A 23,104-nucleotide genomic window follows, 5' to 3' on the forward strand; every position below is an offset into this window, starting at 1 on the left:
TCCCCACTCTCTGAGGCTTTGAGACCAAAGGGACCGGCCTGGCCGTGTGAAGGGCAGGCACTGGGGCCCAGAGACTCTTGAAGAGAGGCCCGGAGAGTCCCACATTAGTGCGGGATGTTTGGGGTCCCCCACGCCCTCTCTGTCCTCACTCCTTCCTCCTCTAGATCCTTCCTCCGCCGCCTCACACTTCATCTCTGATACACGAATTGTGAGTCCTTTGCACAGAAGGATGCCTGGGACTGCTCTCTCCCCGCCCCTCCCCCTTCCAAAGAAAAGCATTAAATACAGTTTCAAAATAAAATCCAAAGCTCAAAAAGGCCCTGATCTCGGGGCCTCCCGTTCTCCACAGGAGAACAAATCCGCACGTCCCACTCGGACGGCCTGGGGGATCGCGGGGCCCCGCTCCGGCCCCACCGGGCCTGGCGCTGCGGCGGGGAACAGAAGGGATGGGCCTTGGGGACTGAGACTCGGAGGCACGTCCACCGCGTCCGGAGGGGGACAGGGAGGGGCGGGAATAGAATGTCAACTGCCAGGACCCCAGGGGCAGGGACGAGAGAGCAGGAGCGCGCCCGCCTGGGTTTGGGGGAAACGGAGGTCTCCGGAGAGGAGCAGGGGAGAAAAGTGCTAATCGCCTTCCACGATCGGGGTCCGGGGAGGCGCGAACGGTTCCCAGAGCCCGCCCGGGAGGCGGGCGCAGCTCCGAGGCCCGGGCCTGCAGGCCGCCTTCCCGCCCGGGCCCCCGAGCCCCGCCGCCCCGCCCTCCGCGGGAGCAATCCCGGCCTCCGAGTGGCCGGAAAACCAATGAGGACCCGGGCAGCAGCGGTCCCCCACCCGAGAGCCGGGACCGGGTCGGCGCGGCCTTTGCGCCCTCCCCCGGGCCTTGGGGCCCCGGTACTGACGGGCGCACCCCCGCCCCGGCCTGGCAGGCCTCGGTGCACACGCGTGCTGACCTCTCGGGAAACGTGGGGCCCCGCGCGGGGAGGGCCGGGGCTCCGGATCCGGGGGGGCTGCGGGGCGCCGAGCGGCACCGGCGACCCCACGCGGTCCCCATCTCCGCCCGGCCCGCCGGGGGACAGCGGCGGCGGCGGCGGTGGCGGCCGGGCCCCGGGAGGCGAGGTGTCCAGGCCGAGGGCCGGCCGAGCGGAGAACGGAGGGCGGAGCCGCCCCGCCCGCCCCGCCAACCCTCCGCGGCGCTCGGCCCGCCGCCCGCAGCCCTCCCGGCCGCAGCTGCAGCGTCCGGGGCCTCCAGGATGGTCTGGCGCTCCTCGGGCGCGGAGTCCGAGGAGGAGGGATGCACCTGCCCGGTGTGCCGCTGGACCGTGGCGACCCTGAGCGTGGCCCGCGCGCCCGCGCACACCAGGCCGCGCCGCCGGCAGCCCTAGTGCACCAGGTACTCGCCCCCGGCGCGGCGGGGAGTCGGCCGCTGCCCTCGGTGCGGGCGGGGGCGGCGGGGAGGCGAGTCCCGGGCGCTAGGCCTCGCGCGGCGGCCTCCGCGGGCCCAGCGGCTCCGGGGGGAGAGCGGGACGTCGCCTGGGGAGGAACAAAGGACCGCGTGGGAGCCAGTAGAGGGCCCGCCGCCGGGGTCTCGCGCTCCAGCTCCGCAGCCCCCCGCTTTGGCCCCCCTGCCCCATCCTTCCCGGTCGCCCCTTCAGCCTCCCTCTCCCGCCGCCCGCTGGAACCCAGGCACTCCCAGCCCCCCGTGTGCCTACCCCACTCTACCGGACCTGTTTGGTTTTTTGTTTTTAATAAGGTTTTATTTATTTGAGAGAGCGAGTGCAAGGTAGAGGGAAAGGGGAGAGGGAGAAGCCTACTGCTCGCGGAGCAGGGAGCACGATGCTGGGCTGGATCCCGGGGCCCGAGATCATGACCCCAGCAGAAGGCAGAGGCTTAACCCACTGAGCCACCCAGGCGCCCCCAACAGTTGTCAGTTTGAATTAAAGTCCTGCAAGTACTAAAAAAAAAAACAAAAAACAAAAACCCAAACCTATCCCCTATGATAGTTTCACAGGGGAAGGTGTTGAGTCCAAGATTCCTGTTGCTGCTGGGGTGGGTCCTGGGACAACAGAGAAGGAACCCGTTCCCATTTAGGGCCAAATGGGTTGCTTTCTCAAGCTCTGTGTAGACTAGTGTTAAAAATGCACAAATACACAGGATGAATATGAGAACCAGACTACGTCTGAATGTTTTGGAAAAAAAGGGGGACTCTTCCTCATTACAATGTATTCTATTTAAAAAATACTGGGTACTACAGGATGTGGAAACTATGCCGGATTGGAGTTTCTGTAAATCAGCTGTGTTCTCATAATTCGGTTTGTATTCTGATACACTATTTGGGGGCCGGTGGAACACAGCAGTTATAATAGGCCTTTTGGTGTGCCTTAGTGATGTAGGAAAGACATTAGGGTTCGAAGCCAATGGCTAAGAAACAATTCTTGACCAGTCTTTGGTGCAAAAAGGTGGTTTTATTAAAGCAGGGGGACAGGGCCCTGGGGGTGAAAGATCTGCACTGGGGTCAGGAGGAGTGGCCCATTATCAAGTTGGGAGGGGGTTAGAGATAGTGTAAGTATCTAAGGAATTTTGGAAGCACGGTTTCCAGGATCTTGAGGGAACTGGCTGTTGTGAGGAAAAGGTCATTTATTATTGTCTAATAAAACCCAAGTTATGACACTCTTCAGATGTGTATCAGTAGGTCATAAGCTTGGGGGGATGATTGCCAACAGTACTAAGTGGGGGGGGGGGCGGGGAGCTTAGAGATAAAGGAAGTTTCCAAAGCAACTTTTATATGTTAAAATAGGCATGCAGGGTCTTGGGGGTTGGGCTAAGATTTAGCCTTTTGCCCTTAGCAAGTGTCAACATCCAGGCGGTTGAGTTCCTACAGGAATGTCACTCTGCCTGTTTAGACGAACTTGTCAGTGGGCTGTAGGTAGTAAGGACATTTAATACTTTTTCTTCTGCCTCTTTCTGTCCCACATGATTAGGCGCTGATATCAATTTGTTTTCTTACAGCTAATGCTACTTTTATCGGCTTGGTGCTCTCTGACCCATTTCTCCCCTATATTGTTCATATTTCCCTCCCTTATCACTTGTAAGGATCTGCGATGGATTTACTGAGCAGTGTGCTGAACCATCCTATTTAAACTGGAGACTTTCTCTTGAGTTTCTTTTTGCTTGTAGTTTCTGTTGAGGAGAGCAAAGACAAAAGAAGTGAAATTTCCTTACTACTTGCCTCTAGAGCCAAATGCAACCTTAACTTGACAAAAGCCAGACCTCCGGGCTCCTGGAAGTCCTTTTTAGCCTAACATGAAAATCCCTTTTAAATTTCCTTCGCCTCTGGGGCACCTGGGTGGCTCCGTGGGTTAAAGCCTCTGCCTTCGGCTCAGGTCATGATCCCAGGGTCCTCAGGTCATGATCCCAGGGTCCTGGGATCGAGCCCCACATCGGGCTCTCTGCTCAGCAGGGAGCCTGCTTCCCTTCCTCTCTCTGCCTGCCTCTCTGCCTACTTGTGATCTGTCAAATAAATAAATAAAATCTTAAAAAAAAAAATTTCCTTCGCCTCTACCCTCACTAACTTGAAAGTGTACTGGCAGTGGTTCCTCACAATCACACTGCCACTAGGCTTGCTTGATTGCTTTTTTTTTTTTTAGATTTTTATTTATTTATTTGACAGAGGTCACAAGTAGGCAGAGAGGCAGGTAGAGAGAGAGGAAAGGAAGCAGGCTCCCTGCTGAACGGAGAGCTGGACGTGGGGCTCCATCCCGGGACCTTGGGACCAGGACCTGAGCGGAAGGCAGAGGCTTTAACCCACTGAGCCACCCAGGCGCCCCTCTGGGGCTCTTTCTGCCTACAGGCCCTGTCACCAAACCTTACTGAAAACAGGGCATCTTAGTGGCTCAGTGGATTAAGTCTGACTCTTGATCTCATGTCAGCTCCTGATCTCAGGGTCCTGAGTTCAAATTTCTCCACTCTCGGCTCCATCCTGGGCACAGAGCCTACTGAACAACAACAAACAGGTTTTGCACTGAAAATATCTCAGTAATTGTTTCTGGACTGTAGGCTTCTGGCCCACGTCACATCAGTTTCCGCTGGACCATGAAGTCTCGTACTTTGGTGTACTAGACACAGTAACTTCCAGGACTGGAGGTTCTGATTTAGTCCGAGCTCTATCCCATAGGTTTTTATTTTACTCCACGCTCCTGTCACAAACCTACTCTTCTGTTTACTTCTTTGTATTTTCGGAAAAAGAAAACAAGAATCGCATAATTAACAAGTTTGATGTCTTAAAATCCTGAAATAATACTAGAGCACAAGTGATGATGGAAACGAAAGATTTCCATGAAATGCGATGCTGTGGGGTCATTGAGCTCAACAGTCAAGAAGGAATTCTTGGGACTGTTAAAGGCTCCGGTTGGTCATTTTACTTAAGTAGCAAGTGGACAGGACCTGTGAGCAGAAAAAGATGCACTGCAGCCTGCAGAAGGCTGGTAGCTCCCTGTGAGGTGTGCAAGGGGGGGGGACATGTGGGGAGTATTAGATCCTAAGTGTTTCTTTGAATTTCTATTTGTAAAAGTAGAAATTGTTTGCAAGATTTCTCTGGTGCTTACTCAGTTCGATATTAACTATCAGTGAGATGTACAGGCCGTCACAAGACCTTTAAGAACACAGCAGCCACAGGGTGCCTGGGTGGCTCAGTGGGTTAAGCCGCTGCCTTCGGCTCAGGTCATGATCTCAGAGTCCTGGGATCGAGCCCCACATCGGGCTCTCTGCTCAGCGGGGAGCCTGCTTCCCCCTCTCTCTGCCTGCCTCTCTGCCTGCTTGTGATCTCTCTCTCTCTCTCTCTGTCAAGTAAATAAATAAATAAATCTTTAAAAAACAAAAAACACAGCAAGCAGCCCTTATTTGATCCTTACCGGAATGAGGTGGGTTCTTGGCCAGCCTTCTGGCTAACGGTGAACTTGTTTCTGCTTCTAGCCCTCATCATAGTAGACTCAGAAATCATAGCTCTTTTATTTATAGAATTCAAGATGTTTGTGTTGATAGTGTGAATTAAAGACAGACGCAGCATTATCCACAAAGAGCTTTGTGTCATTGAAAATGTTTCTTAAATCAGTCACCATGACAGTTTTGCACTCTGTCACTTCCAGTGTGTGTAACTACTTTCTGAATGTACGATGTGTGCACGGGTGTGACATGGTAGGTCAGATGTGTGTGGATCTCTTCACGTTTTCATCACTCTTCTCAGGGTTGACGCCTGCGGTGAGCACGGCTTTAAGTTTCTCCCTGTATGTTGACCTGCTGTCGTTCTAGATCCACGCCGGGTCAACCAGCGTGAAAACCTGATCCCGTCCATGTTACTGGGTGTTTGACAAAATATTCTCATAATAGTAGAAAAATGTGTTTGCTGTCTTAGGGTAATATTATATATTTTCTGTGAATTTATGAAAAACTGTTAGATGCTCTCTAGTAAAGAGAGTAAATGTGCTGAGAAAGGACTGACTTTGGCTCTCTTGCCATTCCAGTAGAACCTGTAATTGTGATAAAACCCGTTCAGTTCCCTGTCCTCCACGAATTCTTGCCTTGGAGTTCTACCTCTTTGTTATTAAAGAATGTTTACTGGGGCCCACAGGCTACTGCTTTTTTAGAAATGCAGACTCCCGTTTAACCCCAGAACTCCTGAACAGAATCTGCATTTTAATCAGATCTCCAGTGCACTGTTGTGAAATTCTGATTCACCTTTTAATGTAATCAGTACATTTGTCACCCACAAAAACATTCCACCTAAGAAGGAGACACAACTAGGGGCACCGGAGTGGGTCAGTCGGGTGAGCGTCTGCCGTCGGCTCAGGTCATGATCTCAGGGTCCTGGGATCGAGCTCCATGTCGGGCTCCCTGCTCAGCGGGGACCCTGCTTCTCCCTCTCTCTCTGGCCCTCTCACCCAGCTTGTACTCTCTTTCTCTTTCTCTCAAATAAGATCTCTAAAAGGAAAAGAAAAAGGCACAGCCTATAATGTATGACATAATACAGTACTCAGTAACTTGTTGGGTCTCTGTTGACAACTTCATTTTACAAACTATCTTGGATAAATACACAGTATTTATAATGGTTTTCCGGATCATATGCCGTCCTCTTACCTCAAACGTAGAGAACACATTAGAGCATGTTACTGTGTTAAAAATTCCCTGATGCATAGAGGAGGAAACTCACCTAAGCCAGAAGCAGTTCTGAGATACAACGCAGAGAAAAGGAGTTCACTCCTTGGGGAATCACAGATGGAAACTACAGCAGGTGGGATTGTTAACGCAGATTTGCGGCATGTAAAGAGATTGGAGGGGGGCACCTGGGTGGCTCAGTGGGTTAAACCTCTGCCTTGGGCTCAGGTCATGATCTCGGGGTCCTGGGATCGAGCCCCACATCGGGTTCTCTGCTCAGCGGGGAGCCTGCTTCCCCCTCTCTCTCTGCCTGCCTCTGTGCCTACTTGTGATCTCTGTCTGTCAAATAAATAAATAAAATCTTAAAAAAAAAAAAAAAAAGATCGGAGGGAATAACTTCCAAAGCAGACACTCAGAGAAGCAGAAGGAAGGATTTCGTATTTTTTGGGTTTAGGGCAGATGTTCAGAAAGTGGAGTCTTATCTTGTGTAGAGCTAGGCATTAGGTGGCCCAAGAGTACTACATACTTTGATGTTCTGTAATGAGCTTTGTGCTCCTCCTTGGGTGGAGATTTCATATTATCAGGAGATTAAGGGAACTGTAGATCACTCCTCGGATTACTCCTTGGTCGGTCTGCTTAGGTGTCTTAGGAGGGGACGGCTTAAGGTCAAAGTGGGCTGACCCAAGGTCTTCCTCAGGGCAGTTAGTAATCTGTGTTGCATAGTTTGTTTCCCTGGAAGGACACTGTGCCTGGGGGTTTGAATAAAGTAAAAGATAAGGTGGAAAGAAGAGGTTAAGTAAAATGTGGGACGGTCGTCGCAGGGGACAAGCAGGTAAGCAGGGAAGGTCAAGTCTTAGTCTCGGTGGTGGGACGGACCATCAGGAACTGTGTCAGTGGCCACTTGGTGACTGTGGTATTCATTACAGGGACTGCTGACATTCAGGGATGTGGCCGTAGAATTCTCCCTGGAGGAGTGGGGACGCCTGACCCACACTCAGCGGCAACTGTACAGGGATGTGATGTTGGAGAACTACGGACACCTCCTCTTCCTGGGTGAGAATGACTCCTTCAGGTTTCCCAAACCCCGCTCAGGGTTTTGTTCCTTCCTTTGTTTTCGTTTTGTTTTGTTTTGCTTTAAGGTTTTATTTATTTATTTGACAGAGAGAGAGCGAGCAATTGAGAGAGGGAACATGAGCAGGGGAGGGGGCCGAGGGGGAAGCAGACTTCCCACTGATCAGGGAGCCTGATGTGGGACTACATCCCAGTATTGTGGGATCATGACCTGAACCAGACGGCCAACCGACCGAAACACCAGGGCACCCCCACCTGTGTCTTCTTAAGATTTTTTTTTTTTTTTTATTTGACAGATCACAAGTAGGCAGAGAGGTAGGCAGATAGAAATGGGGAAGCAGGCTCCCTGCTGAGCAAAGAACCCAACATGGGGCTCGATCCCAGGACCCTGAGATCATGACCTGAGCTGAAGGCAAAGGCTTAACCCTCTGAGCCACCCAGGCGCCCCCCACCTGTGTCTTCTAAAGGGGCTGTTGATCAGTAGCATTTGGGAAGTCATTTTCTAGATGTTACAAATGTCTTTTCTTCTCTACTGAGCACGATACTAGATTGAAAATCTCCAGCAGTGCTCATGTTCATTCCTTTTTTCTAATAATCAGGTCTCATTGTGTCAAAGCCAGACCTGGTCTCCTTTTTGGAGCAAAAGAAGGAACCTTGGAATCTGAAGAGAAAGAAGACGGTAGCCTTCCACCCAGGTAGGTGGGAATGAATGAAGCAGATGACAGAGGTGAGGCCCACATGTGGAGGAGGACAGTGACCTTGAAATGTGGTTTGAGTAGCTCACCTTGAATGGAAATAATCTTGAAAAACCTAGTTATAGTTTTCTCCTTCTCACAAAGAGATACCTGCTCTCCACCGTTATCAAGCTCTCACATTCTCTAGGGATTCTCCTTCAGCTCCAGTGATGGTCTGTCACATCCATAGGGAGGGCCAGGAGACTCCCCTTGGAGCGGGAGGGCCTCCATAATCTGAGAGCTTCTCCATTGCTGTGAGGGTCCTGGGAAGTCCTCCTATTTCCGAGGAACTCTATGTTAAGCCCTTTTTGTACGTTCTGTTTGCCTCCTGTGAAAAGCGGTGTCAGGGTGGTTGCAGGCCTGTTGGGGTTTGGGGCAGAAATTCCAGCAACACTGGAGACAGACATCCCATGTTTTCTGTTTTATGCTTTCCAGTGTGATGGCAGGTTTAATCTTAATTGTACAAAATTGAGACTCAGTAATTTGATCTGCTAACAAAGCACCGCCCTAAAATTAAAAAATCGAATCCTTTTTTCACTTCAGAGGTTAATTTCTGTTCGTATGAACTGAAATTAGAAATTATCACTCTGTTTTCCATTGCTCATTGGTGAAATAATGTAGCGTATCTATTTGTATCTTAGAATTCCTACCTAAATTAATGCCACAGGAGAACTAGGACCTTTAGACCTCAGAACTCGTATCATACAATAAATTCTCAGTTCTTACCTTATTTCTTAGTAATTGGATCATTTTATAATTTTGTCCTGTATGATAGGAATTTCTTTTGACTTTGTCGTGTGCGTTTTCACTTATTAGTTATATAGGAGATTCATCTCTCATTTTTAAAGTCTTTTTGTTTTTGTTTTTGTTTTTTTTAATTTATTTGACAGAGAGAGACATAGCCAGAGAGGGAACACAAGCAGGGGGAGTGGGAGAAGGGGAAGCAGGCTTCCCGCTGAGCAGGGAGCCCAGTGCGGGGCTCGATCCCAGAATCCTGGGATCATGACCCGAGCCAAAGGCAGATGCTTAATGCCTGAGCCACCCAGGCGCCCCTCCTCTCTCAATTTTTAGATCAAAAGTCCTGGTATGACATGGGCATGTGCTTTGTAAGAAGTGAGGTAGGTAATTAGTAAAATCCCTACCCCCATTGTTTTTTGGGTTTTTTTTTGTTTTTTTTTTGTTTTTTTGTTTTTTTGGACAGAGAGAGAGAGAGAGAGAGAGCGCGAGCGCGAGCCTGAACACAAGCAGAGGGAGTGCCAGGCAGAGGGAGAAGCAGGCTCCCCGCTGAGAAGGAGCCTGCTGTAAGGCTCGATGTGGGGCTCAATCCTAGGACTCTGGGATCATGACTTGAGCTGAAAGCAGCTGCTTAACCGACTAAGCCACCAGGTGCCTGTAAAATCCGATATTAAAAAAAAAATGAATAAATGTAATTTTACTTTATGGAAAATTAATCATTAGGTTTTTCTTTTACTTTCCTCAGAATGTGTCTGAATTTTTTTTTAAGATTTCATTTATTTAACAGGAAGAGCACGCTCCCTAGCACAGATAATGCAGGGGAGCAGCAGGCAGAGGGGGAAGCTGGCTCCCCACCGAGCAGGGATCCTTACGTGGGGCTCGGTCCCAGGATCCTGGCATCATGACCTGAGCCAAAGGCAGGTCTTAACCGACCTAGCTGCCCTGGTGCCCCACACCTGTGATTTTTGATAAGTTAATTTTAACGTATCGCTATGTTCATGTCTTGATTTGTCTTGTGTAGAATTTACCGAGCATGAAGTTGTATCTTTTTTCCACATATGTCACTCTTTCCTTCTGGGGTCCCCTTAGTGTACACATGGACCACCTGTTGGTGTCCCATGAGTCCCTTAGACTCCGTCCTTTCCCACATATGTCCTTGCTTCTGTCAGCGTAGAATTTAAAACTGGGGTTTTTATGTGGTCGGATCCTTTTTCTACTTGATCAAGTGGTTGTTGACCCTTAGTGCGCTTTCAAATCCAGTGACAGAACTCTTCAGCCCCTGGTTTTTTGTTCCTTATTGTTACACTTGCTGTCTCTGAGTTTGCATTTGGGTCATGCGTAGTTTTCCGGATGCCACTGATTTACCTGTTTTCTCTTCTGCCTCCGTGGACAGCTCTGTGACGGTCATTAGAATTCTTTGTCAGGCAATTCATTGTTTGTTTGTTGGCAGTTAATAATTCTTACTAACCTAGGGCCGGTTTCGGACACGTATTTCATTCCTCTGATTGGAACACATATTTCTGTTTCTCTGATGCCGTGTGAACTTGCACTGATATTTGGGAATTTAAAAAAACAGCCTGGGGGCCCAGAATTATGGACTTGCTTTCTTTAGGAGTACACAAATAATAGTAATTCTGGGGCCTGTCACGCATGTTCTGGGCCTTTGTCTTGTCTGAGTTTTTGTCATTTCCCAGTTTAAGGCACTGGGGTTACCGCTCCAGAGTGCATGATCCCCTCCTCTCTCTGTCTTCAGTGCTGTCGTCTCTCCAGTGTTTGCACAAAGGCTCACTGTCGGTCTGAGCCGCCCCCACACTGCATCCAGAGGGGCTCTCATTCCCTCTGGGTCCCATGTGGTGCATGACAGAAACAAGTCTCTTAGGTAGCTGGAAAGAATCGTGACTATATAGACAACTCATTGTTCTCTCCTGAGGAGAGGTGAGAGTTCTCTCACAGTGTTGCTGCGGAGAGCCAGGGAGGGCGAGCCAGGGAGGGCGAGCCCCGGTTGTGGGCAAGTGTCGCAAACTCTCCTTGTCTCTTCGATGTGCCTCTTTTTCCTTCCTACCTGCCTGGGGCCTGTTGTATTCTCCTAACTGGCTTCTGGAACATTCTAAAAGGTAATTTAGTCTATTTTTGTCTCCATGGAGGAGCACAGTCCTATTTCTCCATTCTGTTGCTGCCCTAGAATGGGTATTAATTTTGCACATTAGCCTTTTAACATATATGGTGTGAGTTCAGTAAGTGAGATAGCTTATTTTAAATCTGTTAGTTGCGTCTTTCCATAACACCTTAAGCTTGTTGGGAAAGAGAAAGATTCATTCCATGGAAGGATATGGAAAGATGTGGAAGCACTGGCCCTGAGTATTTATACTTAACGACTGACTGGGAAGGTGATGAGGTGGGGGCTGAAGGGCAGGAAGGATGTCCTGATGGACGTAACCAAACTGGGACGATTACCCGTGAGGAAATCTTACTGCCAGAAGCGATCAAGGATATAAAATAATTGGGGGAGGGGCACCTGGGTGACTCAGTCCTTAAGCGTCTCGTCTGCCTTCAGCTCAGGTCTGGGATTGAGCCCCATGTCGGACTCCCTGCTCAGCAGGGAGCCTGCTTCTCCCTCTCCCACTCCCCCTGCTTGTGTTCCCTCTCTCGCTGTGTCCCTGTGTTGTCAAATGAATAAATAAAATCTTTTAAAATAAAATTAAAAAAAAAACAATTGGGGGAAAACCTCACCTTAAGTAGTCATATTGGCAGAACGATGTCTTTGAACCCAAGGACCCAAATCTTTTTTTTTTTTTTTTTTTTTTTAAGATTTTGTCTATTTGTCAGTGAGGGAAGGCAGTAAGCAGAGGAAGCTGCAGACAGAGAGCTGAGCAGGGAGCCCCATGCGGGGCTGGATCCCAGGACTCCGGGATCATGACCTGAGCCGAAGGCAGACGCTTAACCAACTGAGCCACCCAGCTGTCCCTCCAAATCCATTTTTTAAACATAAATATTTTCTGACGTTTGTTAATTTTGGAAAGTCACCTAGTCCGTGCTGAAAGTAATCATTCAAACAACTTCAAATATCAAATTGGATTAATCAAGCCATGAAATATTTCTGAAAGTTAGACATTTAAAAATGAAGATGAAAATTCTAAATGTGATGTCAACCCTCTGTGATAAATATTTGTTACGTCTCGTGGGTGAAAAATAAATGTGTGTGTTTACATATGTGTGTTTAAGTACACACACAAGCATAGATGATGCTTTCCATGAAATGGATTACTGAAATCAAGTACATTTGAGCGAGATCGGGTGCGTTCAGGATGGTATGGCCGTAGATGGAATCACGTACATTTAGATCTTGGGAAAACAACCCTCCTGGTAACAGTGACAAAAACTCCTGTAGTGTGAAAGAGTATTCGGTAAGATACCTCCTGCGCCTTGCCCGTTGCTTGGTTATCACTGCCGGGATTGTTGTGTTTTCTTTTTTTCAGTTTCATCCTCATGGTTTAGTTCTATCTCTAGGGAAATTCCAGTGGAATATAATGAAGCAAACTTTGGTGTTATCAGGAATATTTGGTTTCTTTATGTTTAATACGTCAGTGGAGATGTTAGGGCTTGGATATACCACATTGTCGTGTTTTTCCTAACACCCTCCCCATTTTTTTTTTTTAATTTCTTCCTTGTGTTTTCCTATATGCATTTTTTTTAAGGATTTTATGTATTTATTTGACAGAGATCACAAGTAGGCAGAGAGGCAGGCAGTGGGGTGTGGGAAGCAGGCTCCCCGCTGAGCGCAGAGCCCAATGCGGGGCTCCATCCCAGGGTCCTGAGATCGAGCCCTGCCGCGGGCTCTCTGCTCAGCAGGGGCCTGCTTCCCCCTCCTCTTCTGCCTGTCTTTCTGCCTGCTTGTGATCTCTCTCTGTCAAATACATAAACAAAATCTTAAAGAAAAAGAAAAGAAAAAATTCTACATTTCCTTCTTTTTTCTGTCAACATTGTATATTCATTGTAAACCATATTGCTTTAGCTAGAGATTAAATACGCTTTGAAAATCTAGCCCTTCCTACATCGAATTTCACCTTGTCAGTATATGTACACTATGACACTGGTCTTTTCACATACGTCTATTTCTTTGCTTTTGAGCATTTTAAAAAAATTTTATTTTATTTTTATTTATTTTTAAGTTTAGCAGGTCAATTTTTTTTTTTTTTTTTAAAGACCCCATTTCCTAGCAGCCTCTGTCTACCCCAACACAGGGCTTGAACTCACAGCCCCTGGATCCGGAGCTGCATGCTCCATGACCGAGCCAGACAGGAACCCCATATTGAGTATCTTTTTAAAGTCAAGTCACACCTACGGAACATAAACGAACAGCTCCAGGGCATTTCACGAGCTGATCACATCTCCGTAAGCCATTGAGGTCCAGAAACAGTATTACATGTCTTCTCACTGCCCCCCGCTCCCCGTCAAGCTCCTCAGGCGCTTTCCCCACAGCTCAGCACTCTTTACAAGTAGGGCAGGAGGTTGCTCTCCATAGTGTACCTCCTGTAAATGTGATCAGGCAGTGGGAACTCTGGTATTGGCTTTCTTCCTTCTACCTGTGTGTGTTGATCTGCATTCCTGCGCATGACGTGCATGACGCATGAGAACCGATCGGGACGATTCATTCCCTTGTGTGAATATCGGGTCATTACGTCATTCTGGTTCTCAGAGAAGGACTGTCAAGAATACTCCGGGCATGTAAAATCTGTAATTTGTCTTTTAGTGGAAGGTGCACTGCCTTGTGCCAATTTTCACATCCACCAGCAGTGGATGGGATTTCTAGCTTATCCACATACTTTCCAAAACGTGGTAATTTATGGGATTTTGACATTGGGCTCCTATTTGTTATATGCTGTTACAAAGTTGCGGTTTTATTTGCTTTGTTGTTGTTGTTGTTACTTCCCGTGACTGTAGATTTGGGTATTAACCTTGGGATAATCTCTTTTTCACAGTGTCTAGTGAGTTACTGTGACTATTTTTTCTGTTTCAGTATCTCTTTCTTCCAGCTTTGTGGTTCCGTATATACTATGAGAACGAGTCCTTTGTCTCCTTCTCACTCTACTTCTATTTCTTGAGCTTGTGATACAGGGACGTTCCTGATGTAATCCAGGTTGTCATTTCACCCTTTATGGCTAGTGGTTTTTATGATTTTTAGAAATTTTCTCAAAAAAATTTTTTTTTCTCATATACTAAGACCACAGAGATAGAATCCTTTGTGTTTTTCTAAAAATGTAATCATCTTTACAGTATCGATCAGACATGTATTAAAAATCAATGTTCACTAGTTTGTGTAGTGACTGAATTTTTCTGTTATTTTTCTTTTTCTCCCCACATGGCTGACAAATTGCAGTATGTTCTGGAAATGTTATATTGTGCTTTCTTTTCATTTGCTTTAACTAGTCATTGCTTCACATGGATTAATGCTGCACAGTCTTGGAGCGGACTTATCCTGTGATTCCTCTCCGTCTTTTCCTACCTCTGGTGATCGCAGTCTCTCAGGACCATACATCGGATGTCACTTTTCATGTCAGAATCTTCCATGCACCTCTGTGCTCTGATGAATGGTCATTCCTGTTTCCCGTAGCAGCATGGCCTCCAGCGGCTTGGCAGTAGCCCCCATTTGCTGGTTGTAGACCGTAGCTGGAATCTTGGCAAACTGATAGCTGGTTTCCCATTATCTCTCTCCTTACTTCACTGCGGGTAGGTTAAGTTCTACAGACTTTACTGCCTTACGCATGAGTATACTCAAGTCATTGGACATTGTCTCTAAGGGGGTCCCACCCACAGTGACTGCTTGTGGATGGACAGATTGCTGCAGTGATTTTGGATGAAGCCTTCTCTGCACGTTTACGGAGTGGCCGGGGGTGTGTAGGTTGTGGTGGATGTGGGTCTTTATCTTCCAGACTGTTAATGTTAGCACTGCGTTTGGAGGGACGTTAAAGTAGGAGCTTCTAGGTACATTGACTTTTAAATTTTCCTCTGTATGTCACTGCCAAATGAGCAGCAAAAGATCTGGAAGAAAAACCTATTTTGGTTACTGTTGTGGATATCTTATCAAAACCATACCCTTGCGGTACTCAGCATTGTTGTTTTCCCTGAAATCACGTTGTGAGCTCATGATCTGGACGTTGTGAGCTCAGGATCTGGATCCGTGGTCCCGCGATTTCCGCCCACTCGAGGCACAAAGAGTAGGTCAGCAAGATCAGCATTTCCTCCGGATCCTCATCTACGTTCAGAGCCACCCAAAGTATCTCCGTCATTGTGACCACCTCTGTTTCATTTTACAAAATCCCCTCCATCTTTTATGTCTGCGTTGTTCATTATCCCGTTCCCTGTTGATGGGTAGTGAACACTTCTGCCCTAATTCCGTGTGTTTCCCAGTTCTCAGCCTGATTATTGTCATGAGCCTTGATTCCACTGTTTTTCCAGGACCTGCTTTGCCTTGGTTAGGCGTACAGAACCCTCCCATCAGAGACATGTAAACTGTGCACTTTCATACAGTGTAGGTGCTTCTTCACACACCTCCCTTAGGAAGTTCACCACAGAACTTTAAGGTAGACCTTCCTGGGTACCGGGATTTGTTTACCTGCTTAAACGCAGGAGCCACAAGGGGAGTGCCCAAGTGGGTGCCCTACCTCACCTAGTTCTTCCGTATTGGATCCTGCCAGTTAGAGCCCTGAAAAATGTTCCTGATGTAAACTGATTTTTAGAATTTTTAAAGCTTTTATTTTTTTAGAGAGAGAGTGCGAGCACGTGGCGAGGGGTGGGACAGGGAGAGGGAGAGAATCTCAAGCAGAGTTTGTGATGAGCACTGAGCACGGAGTCTGTTGAGGGACCTGACCCCATGACCCTGAGATCATGACGTGCGCCCAAATCAAAAGTCTGACGCTAAACTGAGCCACCCAGGCAACCCAAATTGAATAGATTTTATCCCAGATCCCGTATCAGATTAATTAATGTTCGACAAGGTGGTGTACATATGGGGAAATGAGGTGGGATCCAAGCTGGGGTCAAACTGAGTGGTGAATGTTGTCAGGAGATAATTCTATGGTTGGTTTTGTTTGTTTGTTTTGTGGTGGGTTTTTGTTGTTTTTTTTGTTTTGTTTTGTTTTGTTTAATTCTATGGTTTTAAGTTTCTCCATGTGTTAAGGATAGAAGCATTGAATGTTTTTATGTTTTATTTTTTTGAAAGTTTTTATTCTTAATTGTCTTTCCTCTCATGTACGTGCATTAAATTCTTTGGAATACAGTGATAATCTCTTGGCCTTGGGTAGAGAACAGATTTGTTTACTGTAGAGGAAAACAGAGTTGTCTCCGTCTATGGCAAGGTTCAGGAGGGTACGCTGTCTGCTCCTTCAAGACACTGAGGTTTCCTGTGCTCAGGGTCCCACAGATGAGAGTGAAAACCCGGGGCACGCGCAGTGTCTCCCTGTATCAGCTGCAGATGGGCAGCCGGTGAGCGGAATTAGTGTGGTCAGGAAGGTTAAGCTAGCTGATGTGTCATGAGCCATAAGATCCCTGGACTTTAATCTGGGAGTCCTCTGTCTTCTGCCACCCCTGGGAAATTCTTACAGGCAAGCTTGTTCCATTTTACAGTGTGTGAAACATGGAATTTTTCCACCTCCTGGAATTATCCGTGGACCTTACTCAGAATGAAATGCGTACTTATGGGTCTGTTTCTGCCTTTATTTGTTTGCTTATTTGTTTAGTAGACTGAACCTGAAAGCGAAGTCACATGGTATTTGTCTGTCTTTGGCCGATGTGTCTCAGTTACCACATAGTTTCTAGTTCTATCCACATTGCCGTAAATGGCAAGAAACAACCAAAAAAGCAGAAACAGATGCCTTACAAAACCAAAGAAACTGCTGCTTACCGGAGTGGGACGGAGAGGGGCGGTGGGCAGGCTGGGTGAAGGGGAGTGGAAGGTACGCCTTTCGGTTAGGGATGCAGTCACGGGGATAAAGGATGCGGCAGAGGAGACTCGGTAAATGGTACTGCAGTGGTGTCCTGTGGCGCCCGATAGTAGCTCCGCTTGTGATGGGGACACATTTCCGATGCGAATGGGTGTCAGCGGAAAGCCAGAGTAGCGACACCTGTGTGGAATCAGCTAGACCTTCTTGGTCTTGTGTTGTGTTTGTCCTGCTTGGGTACCAGGGTAGTGCGGGGCCCCATGAAATGATTTTGAATGTTTTCCCTCCACTCCGCTCTTTGTAAGATTTTGATGAAGATTGTCATTAATTTTTTTTTTTTAATGTTTGATGGAATTAACCAGTGAAGGTATGTGGTCCTGGGCTTTTCTGTGCTGGGAGCTTTTTTTATTCCACATTCAACTTTCATTCTTGTTATTGGTCTCAGATCTCCTATTTCTTAGGTTTAAGGTTCCTGTTTCAATCTTGGTAACTTTATGTATTTTTAGGAATTACCTGTTTTTGTTTTGTTTTTTTAAGTTACCGGATTTGTTAGAATATAATTGTTTATAGTGGTGTGTTATCACACTATATATTCCCATAGTTGTCTGCTGTGTTTTCTGTTCCATTTCTCATTTTGATTTTTGAGACTTCTCTCCTTTATTCTTAGTTAATGTAGTTAAAATTTGATATTTTTTTGGAAAATCTGGATATTAATTTCAATGTTATATTATTATTTATTGCAGTCTCTAGTTTATTTCTGATATTTCTTTGTTATTTCCTTCCTCTACTGAATTTCAGCTAAGTTTCTAGTTCCTTGTCTTCTAATGTTAAGAAGAAAAGTTGGCGGGGTGGGGCACCTGAGTGGCTTGGTCAGTTAAGCATCTGACTCTTGATCTCAACTTAGGTCTTGATCTCCAGGTCTTCGGTTCAGGACTGGGTGAGCTGGTTAAGCTTCATGCTAGGTGTGGAACCTACTTTTAAGAAAAAAAAGGGTAGGAAAAAAAAACTTGAAAAAGGTAACTTAAGCACTTATAGCATAAAAAAATTAAAAAGAGTGTCTAGTAGAAAAAATTAGTAGAAATAAATAATACTAGTGATGACCAACAAAATAACAAAAAAATAAATAAATAAAGATTCCTTAGGGTTTTTTATTAGATCATGTCACCTGTAAGCAGATAAATTTGCATTATCTTTTCCAGTTTTGATTCCATTTCTGTATTTTTCTTGCCTGTTTGTTCAGACTAGAATATCCATTAGTGTGTTGACTGGAAGTGGTGAAGTCCCTCCTTTACCTTGTTTCTGGTCATACAAGAGAAGCTTACACTCTGCTATTAAATATATTAGATTTCAGCTTTGCATACATAGATGTCTTTGTTAGGGTGAGGTGGTTTCCTTCTGTTCCTACTTTATTGAGTATTTTTTTTTTAAAGATTTTATTTATTTACTTGACAGAGAGAGATCACAAATAGGCAGAGAGGCCAGCAGAGAGAGAGGGAGGAAGAAGCAGGCTCCCTGTGGAGCAGACAGCCCGATGCGGGGCTCGATCCCAGGACCCTGGGATCATGACCTGAGCTGAAAGGCAGAGGCTTTAACCCACTGAGCCACCCAGGCGCCCCTTTACTGATTATTTTTAATAATGAAACCTTGTCCAGTATGCTCAAATTCTTGTTCTGTGTCAATATGATTGTCAGTTTTGATCTTTGTTAGTGTGCATGTCAAGACACCCTTGAATTCCAGGAAGAATTTCCAGTTACTTATGCTGTAAGATGGGAAAATGCTTTTGACTCCGGTTGCTTTATTTTATTGTGGGCTCAGTGTGACTGCAGGCGGTAGTTTGCAGCCTTCTCTGCTTATAGTGTCTTCCCTCGTCTTTGATAACCTTATCTTTGATAACCTTTGATAACGCCAGCATGGCGTCGCAGATAGTGTTTGGTAATTTCCTTTTTGTTCACTCCCTAAAAATGTACGAAGAGATTTGAAGCACTTTCTCATTAAATCTCTGAATTATCAGGGTGCCTGGGTGACTCAGTCCTTAAGCATCTGCCTTTGGCTCAGGTCATGATCCCAGGGTCCTGGGATCGAGCCCCATGTTGAACTCCCTGCTCAGTGGGGAGCCTGCTTCTCCCTCCTCCACTCCCTCTGCTTCTGTTCCGTCTCTTGCTGTCTCTCTGTCAAATAAATAAATAAAATCTTAAAAAAAAAAAAAATCTCTGAATTTTCCAGTGATTTCATCTGGCACAGGACTTTTCTTTGTCGGGAGTTTTAAAATTCCTTTTTCAATCTATTTAGTCGTTATTTAGTAGTTGTAGATCAGTTTTGACTTTTTAAAGATTTTATTTATTTATTTGATAGAGATCACAAGTAGGCAGAGAGGCAGACACAGAGGGGGAATAATAATAATAATAATAATACCAATTATTTGTATTTCTATGGTAGCAGTGATACTGTCTACTTTCACTTCTTCACTTCTGATTTTAGTTGGTCTTCTTTCATTCTCTCTCTCTTTTTTTAAGATTTTATTTATTTATTTGAGAGAGAATACACATGAGCGGGTAGAGGGGCAGAGGGAGAAGCAGACTCCCCCCTGAGCAGGGAGCCTGGTGTGGGACTCAATCCCAGAACCCTGGGATCATGACCTGAGTTGAAGGCAGATCCTTAACCAACTGAGCCACCCAGGCACCCAGTCTTCTTTCATTCTTACTTGATTTTGTTAAAGGTCTATTAATTTTGTTGATCTTTTCTGAAAACCAGCTCTCCCAATTGTTGATATTTTCCCATTTTTGCTATTTCCTATTTTGTCCATTTCTGTGTATGTTTCAGATTCCTCCCTTCTGCAAATTTTGGGCTCATATGGGACTTTTCTTGATTTTTTTGAAGTATAGGAAAGTGATATGTGTTCCAATATGACAAGACTGCGGAACTGTCTGTTAGGCTATGTGATCGGTACGTTGTGTATAAGTTCTTAAGTCCATGGAGGCACGAAGTCCTCATGATTCCTTCTCCGCCATCTAGCTGATGTCCTGTGACTGATTTTCAGGTTGTATATTAGAAGTTGTCAGCATATTCATCTGAGAGTAGTAGGTGGAATGATTTTACTTTTCTCTTATTTGATATCTTTCAGCCATATCTTCACATGACATCCAGAGCTTCATGCCAAAGCCGAGCATAGAAGCTTCTTTCCAAAAAGTGTCAATGGGTAGACACAAAAATAGTGACGTTGAGGATTTACACTTAATGATAGACCGGGACAATGATGGGAAGAGTGAAGGGTATCAAAGATTTCATGAAGGACATATCCAAACTCAGACAACTGCCCATAATAAGAATCTCACTGTCCCAAATGGTGAAGGATATAAAACATTTTGGAAAACCTCCCTTTTTGAGTCCACTGTTTCCAAAAACCAGTGTGATTCTGCAAGTAAAACCTCAAATCAAATATTCAGACACACATATTTAGGGAAAGACAATTTGGAACGTCTGGAAAGTTACTTAGTCCATGCTGAAAGTAATTATTTGAGCCATTCTGAAAAAAGGATAGGATTGATTGTTCAGTCAAATATTTCTGAAAATCCGAGATTTAAAAATGAAGAAGAAAGTGCAAAGTGGGATCCACTGGAGAGGTCCTTCACCGAGGAGTCGACCCTTCAGGATGACCAGAGCAGTGTCAACGGAGACAGAATTGCTCAATGCACTGAATCTGAGGAGACATTCAAGCAGAGCTCAGATGTTAGTAAACATCTGAGGACTCGTGTTCCAGGAAATGATTATGAATGTAATAAACGTGGGGAAGTCTTTTATCAAAACTCTGACCTTATTATACATAAGAGTATGAATACGGGAGAGAATCCTTACAGTGAATGTGGGAAAGCTCTTAACCCGTCGTCCAATGTTGGTGATCATCAGAGAATTCATGTGGGAAAAAACCCACTTGGATGTAAAAAACCTGGGAGCACGTTTAGTCAATCATCAAGACTGAATAAACCTAAAAGTTACATTTTTAAGGAATGTGGCAAAGACTTTGATTGGCACTCAACACTACCTCAAGATCAGGGGATGCATACTGGAGAGAAACCATACAGATGTGAAGAATGTGGTAAAACCTTTAAGGTCTGCTCATCAGTGAATAGACATAAGCGAATCCATACTGGAGAGAAACCTTACAAATGTGAAGAATGCGGCAAGGCCTTTAACCAGCAGTCAAGCCTTACTGAACATCACAGAATTCATAATGGAGAGAAACCTTACAAATGTGAAGAGTGTGGCAAGGCCTTCAGCCAGCGCTCACACCTTATTAGTCATCACAGAATTCATACTGGAGAGAAACCTTACAAATGTAAGGAATGTGGCAAGGCCTTTAACCACCACTCAGGCCTTACTCAGCATCACAGAATTCATACTGGAGAGAAACCGTATAAATGTAAAGAATGTGGCAAGGCCTTTAACCATGACTCAAGTCTTACTCAGCATCACAGAATTCATACTGGAGAGAAACCTTACAAATGTCAAGAATGTGGTAAGGCCTTTAACCAGCGCTCACACCTTATTAGTCATGAGAGGACTCATATTAGAGAGAAACCTTACAAATGTGAAGAATGCAGCAAGGCCTTCAGCCAACACTCACACCTTATTCGACATCACAGAATTCATACTGGAGAGAAACCTTACAAATGTGAGGAATGTGGTAAGACCTTCAATAGGCATTCATCTCTTACTCAGCATCACATAATTCATACTGGAGAGAAACCTTACCAATGTAAAGAATGTGGCAGAGCCTTTAACCAGCACTCAAGCCTTATTCACCATAACAGAATTCATACTGGAGAGAAACCTTATAAATGTAAAGAATGTGGCAAGGCCTTTAAACATGACTCTACACTTACTCAGCATCACAGAATTCATACTGGAGAGAAACCTTACAAATGTAAAGAATGTGGCAAGGCCTTTATCCAGCACTCACAACTTACTAGTCATCAGAGAATTCATACTGGGGAGAAACCTTACAAGTGTAAAGACTGTGGCAAGGCCTTTAACCACAACTCAAGCCTTACTTACCATCATAGAATTCATACTGGAGAGAAACCTTATAAATGTAAAGAATGTGACAAAGCCTTTAAACAGCACTCAAAACTTACTCGCCATCACAGAATTCATACTGGAGAGAAACCTTATAAATGTAAAGCCTGTGGCAAGGCCTTTAAACAGCACTCACACCTTACTAATCATTACGGAATTCATACTAGAGAGAAACCTTAATAAATGTAAAGAATGTGGCAAGGCCTTTAACCAGTGTTCACACCTTACTCAACATCACAGAATTCTCACTGGAGAGAAACCTTACAAGTGTAAAGAATGTGGCAAGGCCTTTAGTTAGTGTTCAGCCTTACTCATTATCAAAGAAGTCCTAATAGAGCAAAGCTTAAAAATTTTAGGGCAGTGAGAGAATTTTTTTTCTTTAAACAAGAAGTTAAACAACAACGCACTTGACTTGAAGGGAAAATGATCAACATTCATTTCTCTTAGAGTAATTTATCCCTACTTTAAGACCGATTGCCCCACATGGAAAAGCTGTGTACAGACAAATCGCATAGAATTGTCCTTGGTTCTCTAATGGTAAATGAAAAACATTAAAATGACCCAATCAAACAAGGTACGCAAGAATTTTTATGTTCTTTTTTGTTGTTGTTAAATAGAGCAAAATGACTTTTGGAATATAACGATAAGAGCTGAATGACCATGCCATTAATGGAAAAACAAAGGAGTATTTTCACAGATCCAGGTTTTCCCAAGGCCAACCCATCACCTCTTGATGTTGATTAAACCGAACCATTGGCCATTTTGTTTAAAAGAAAAATACCATATGCTTGTGCACATACACAGCTCCTTCATGTCCAATCAAGGAACAGGGAAGGGGAAAATGAAAGAACAGAGAAAACTGTATGTAGTGGTCAGGATGTGGTGGAACCAAACTGTGGTTTTCTGATTGAGACTGTCTTCTCTGTCTGGAGGAGCAGAGTTCTGCAGTGAAGTAGCACGTTGCCTTTTTTAGTCGACACCTCCTGTCTGCTGCTGGAACACATCAGTTGTATCTCCCTCCTCCGTTTCCATCTGTGCCGGTGTATCTGCTTCCTTGAGTGCGTGCCCATCAAATCGGAATCTGATCCGCCTCTTTGACAAACCCTGTCATTCATAGTCGTTTTCCATTAGTTTGCTAACCACAGTCTTGACTCCTTCCTTCGGCTTCTTCTTGGCCATTGGGGGTGCCAGAATCTTCCCAGCTGCTGCTTCTCAGAAGAGATACCAGATCCCCAGTGAGAGCACACATGTAACAACAGGAGTGGCAGAAGTAGTGACTGTGAGAGGATTTGTAAGTATTGCTCAACCTGTACTCCATATTAGAGAATTCATACTGGAGAGTTACAAAACATAAAGAATGTGACAAGGCCTTTAAGCAATGGCAAACCATAATTCCTGGTCAGAAAA

At 45.4% G+C, this 23,104-nt stretch overlaps 2 protein-coding genes across 2 annotated transcripts in view; both read left to right on the forward strand.

Moving 5' to 3' along the window:
* Positions 1–1,222: 1,222 nt before the first annotated feature.
* Positions 1,223–23,104, forward strand: part of LOC111160768 (zinc finger protein 729-like) — a 411,473-nt gene continuing 389,591 nt past the window's right edge. Inside the window, 5 exon segments of the mRNA XM_022524112.1 lie at positions 1,223–1,390; positions 7,074–7,200; positions 7,818–7,913; positions 19,746–21,871; positions 21,873–21,994. Of these exon segments, the coding sequence (XP_022379820.1) occupies positions 1,292–1,390; positions 7,074–7,200; positions 7,818–7,913; positions 19,746–21,871; positions 21,873–21,994 (2,570 nt within the window). The 5' untranslated portion in view covers positions 1,223–1,291.
* LOC111160787 (putative protein ZNF720) overlaps positions 7,865–23,104 on the forward strand; it is a 44,136-nt gene continuing 28,896 nt past the window's right edge. The window contains exon 1 of the mRNA XM_022524136.1: positions 7,865–7,913. The gene's annotated coding sequence lies outside the window, so the exon portion shown is untranslated. The remainder of the gene's footprint in view (positions 7,914–23,104) is intronic.

Source organism: Enhydra lutris, unplaced genomic scaffold (genome assembly GCF_002288905.1).
Source record: "Enhydra lutris kenyoni isolate GAN:26980312 unplaced genomic scaffold, ASM228890v2 scaffoldscaffold77, whole genome shotgun sequence".
NCBI classification, from domain to species: domain Eukaryota; kingdom Metazoa; phylum Chordata; class Mammalia; order Carnivora; family Mustelidae; genus Enhydra; species Enhydra lutris.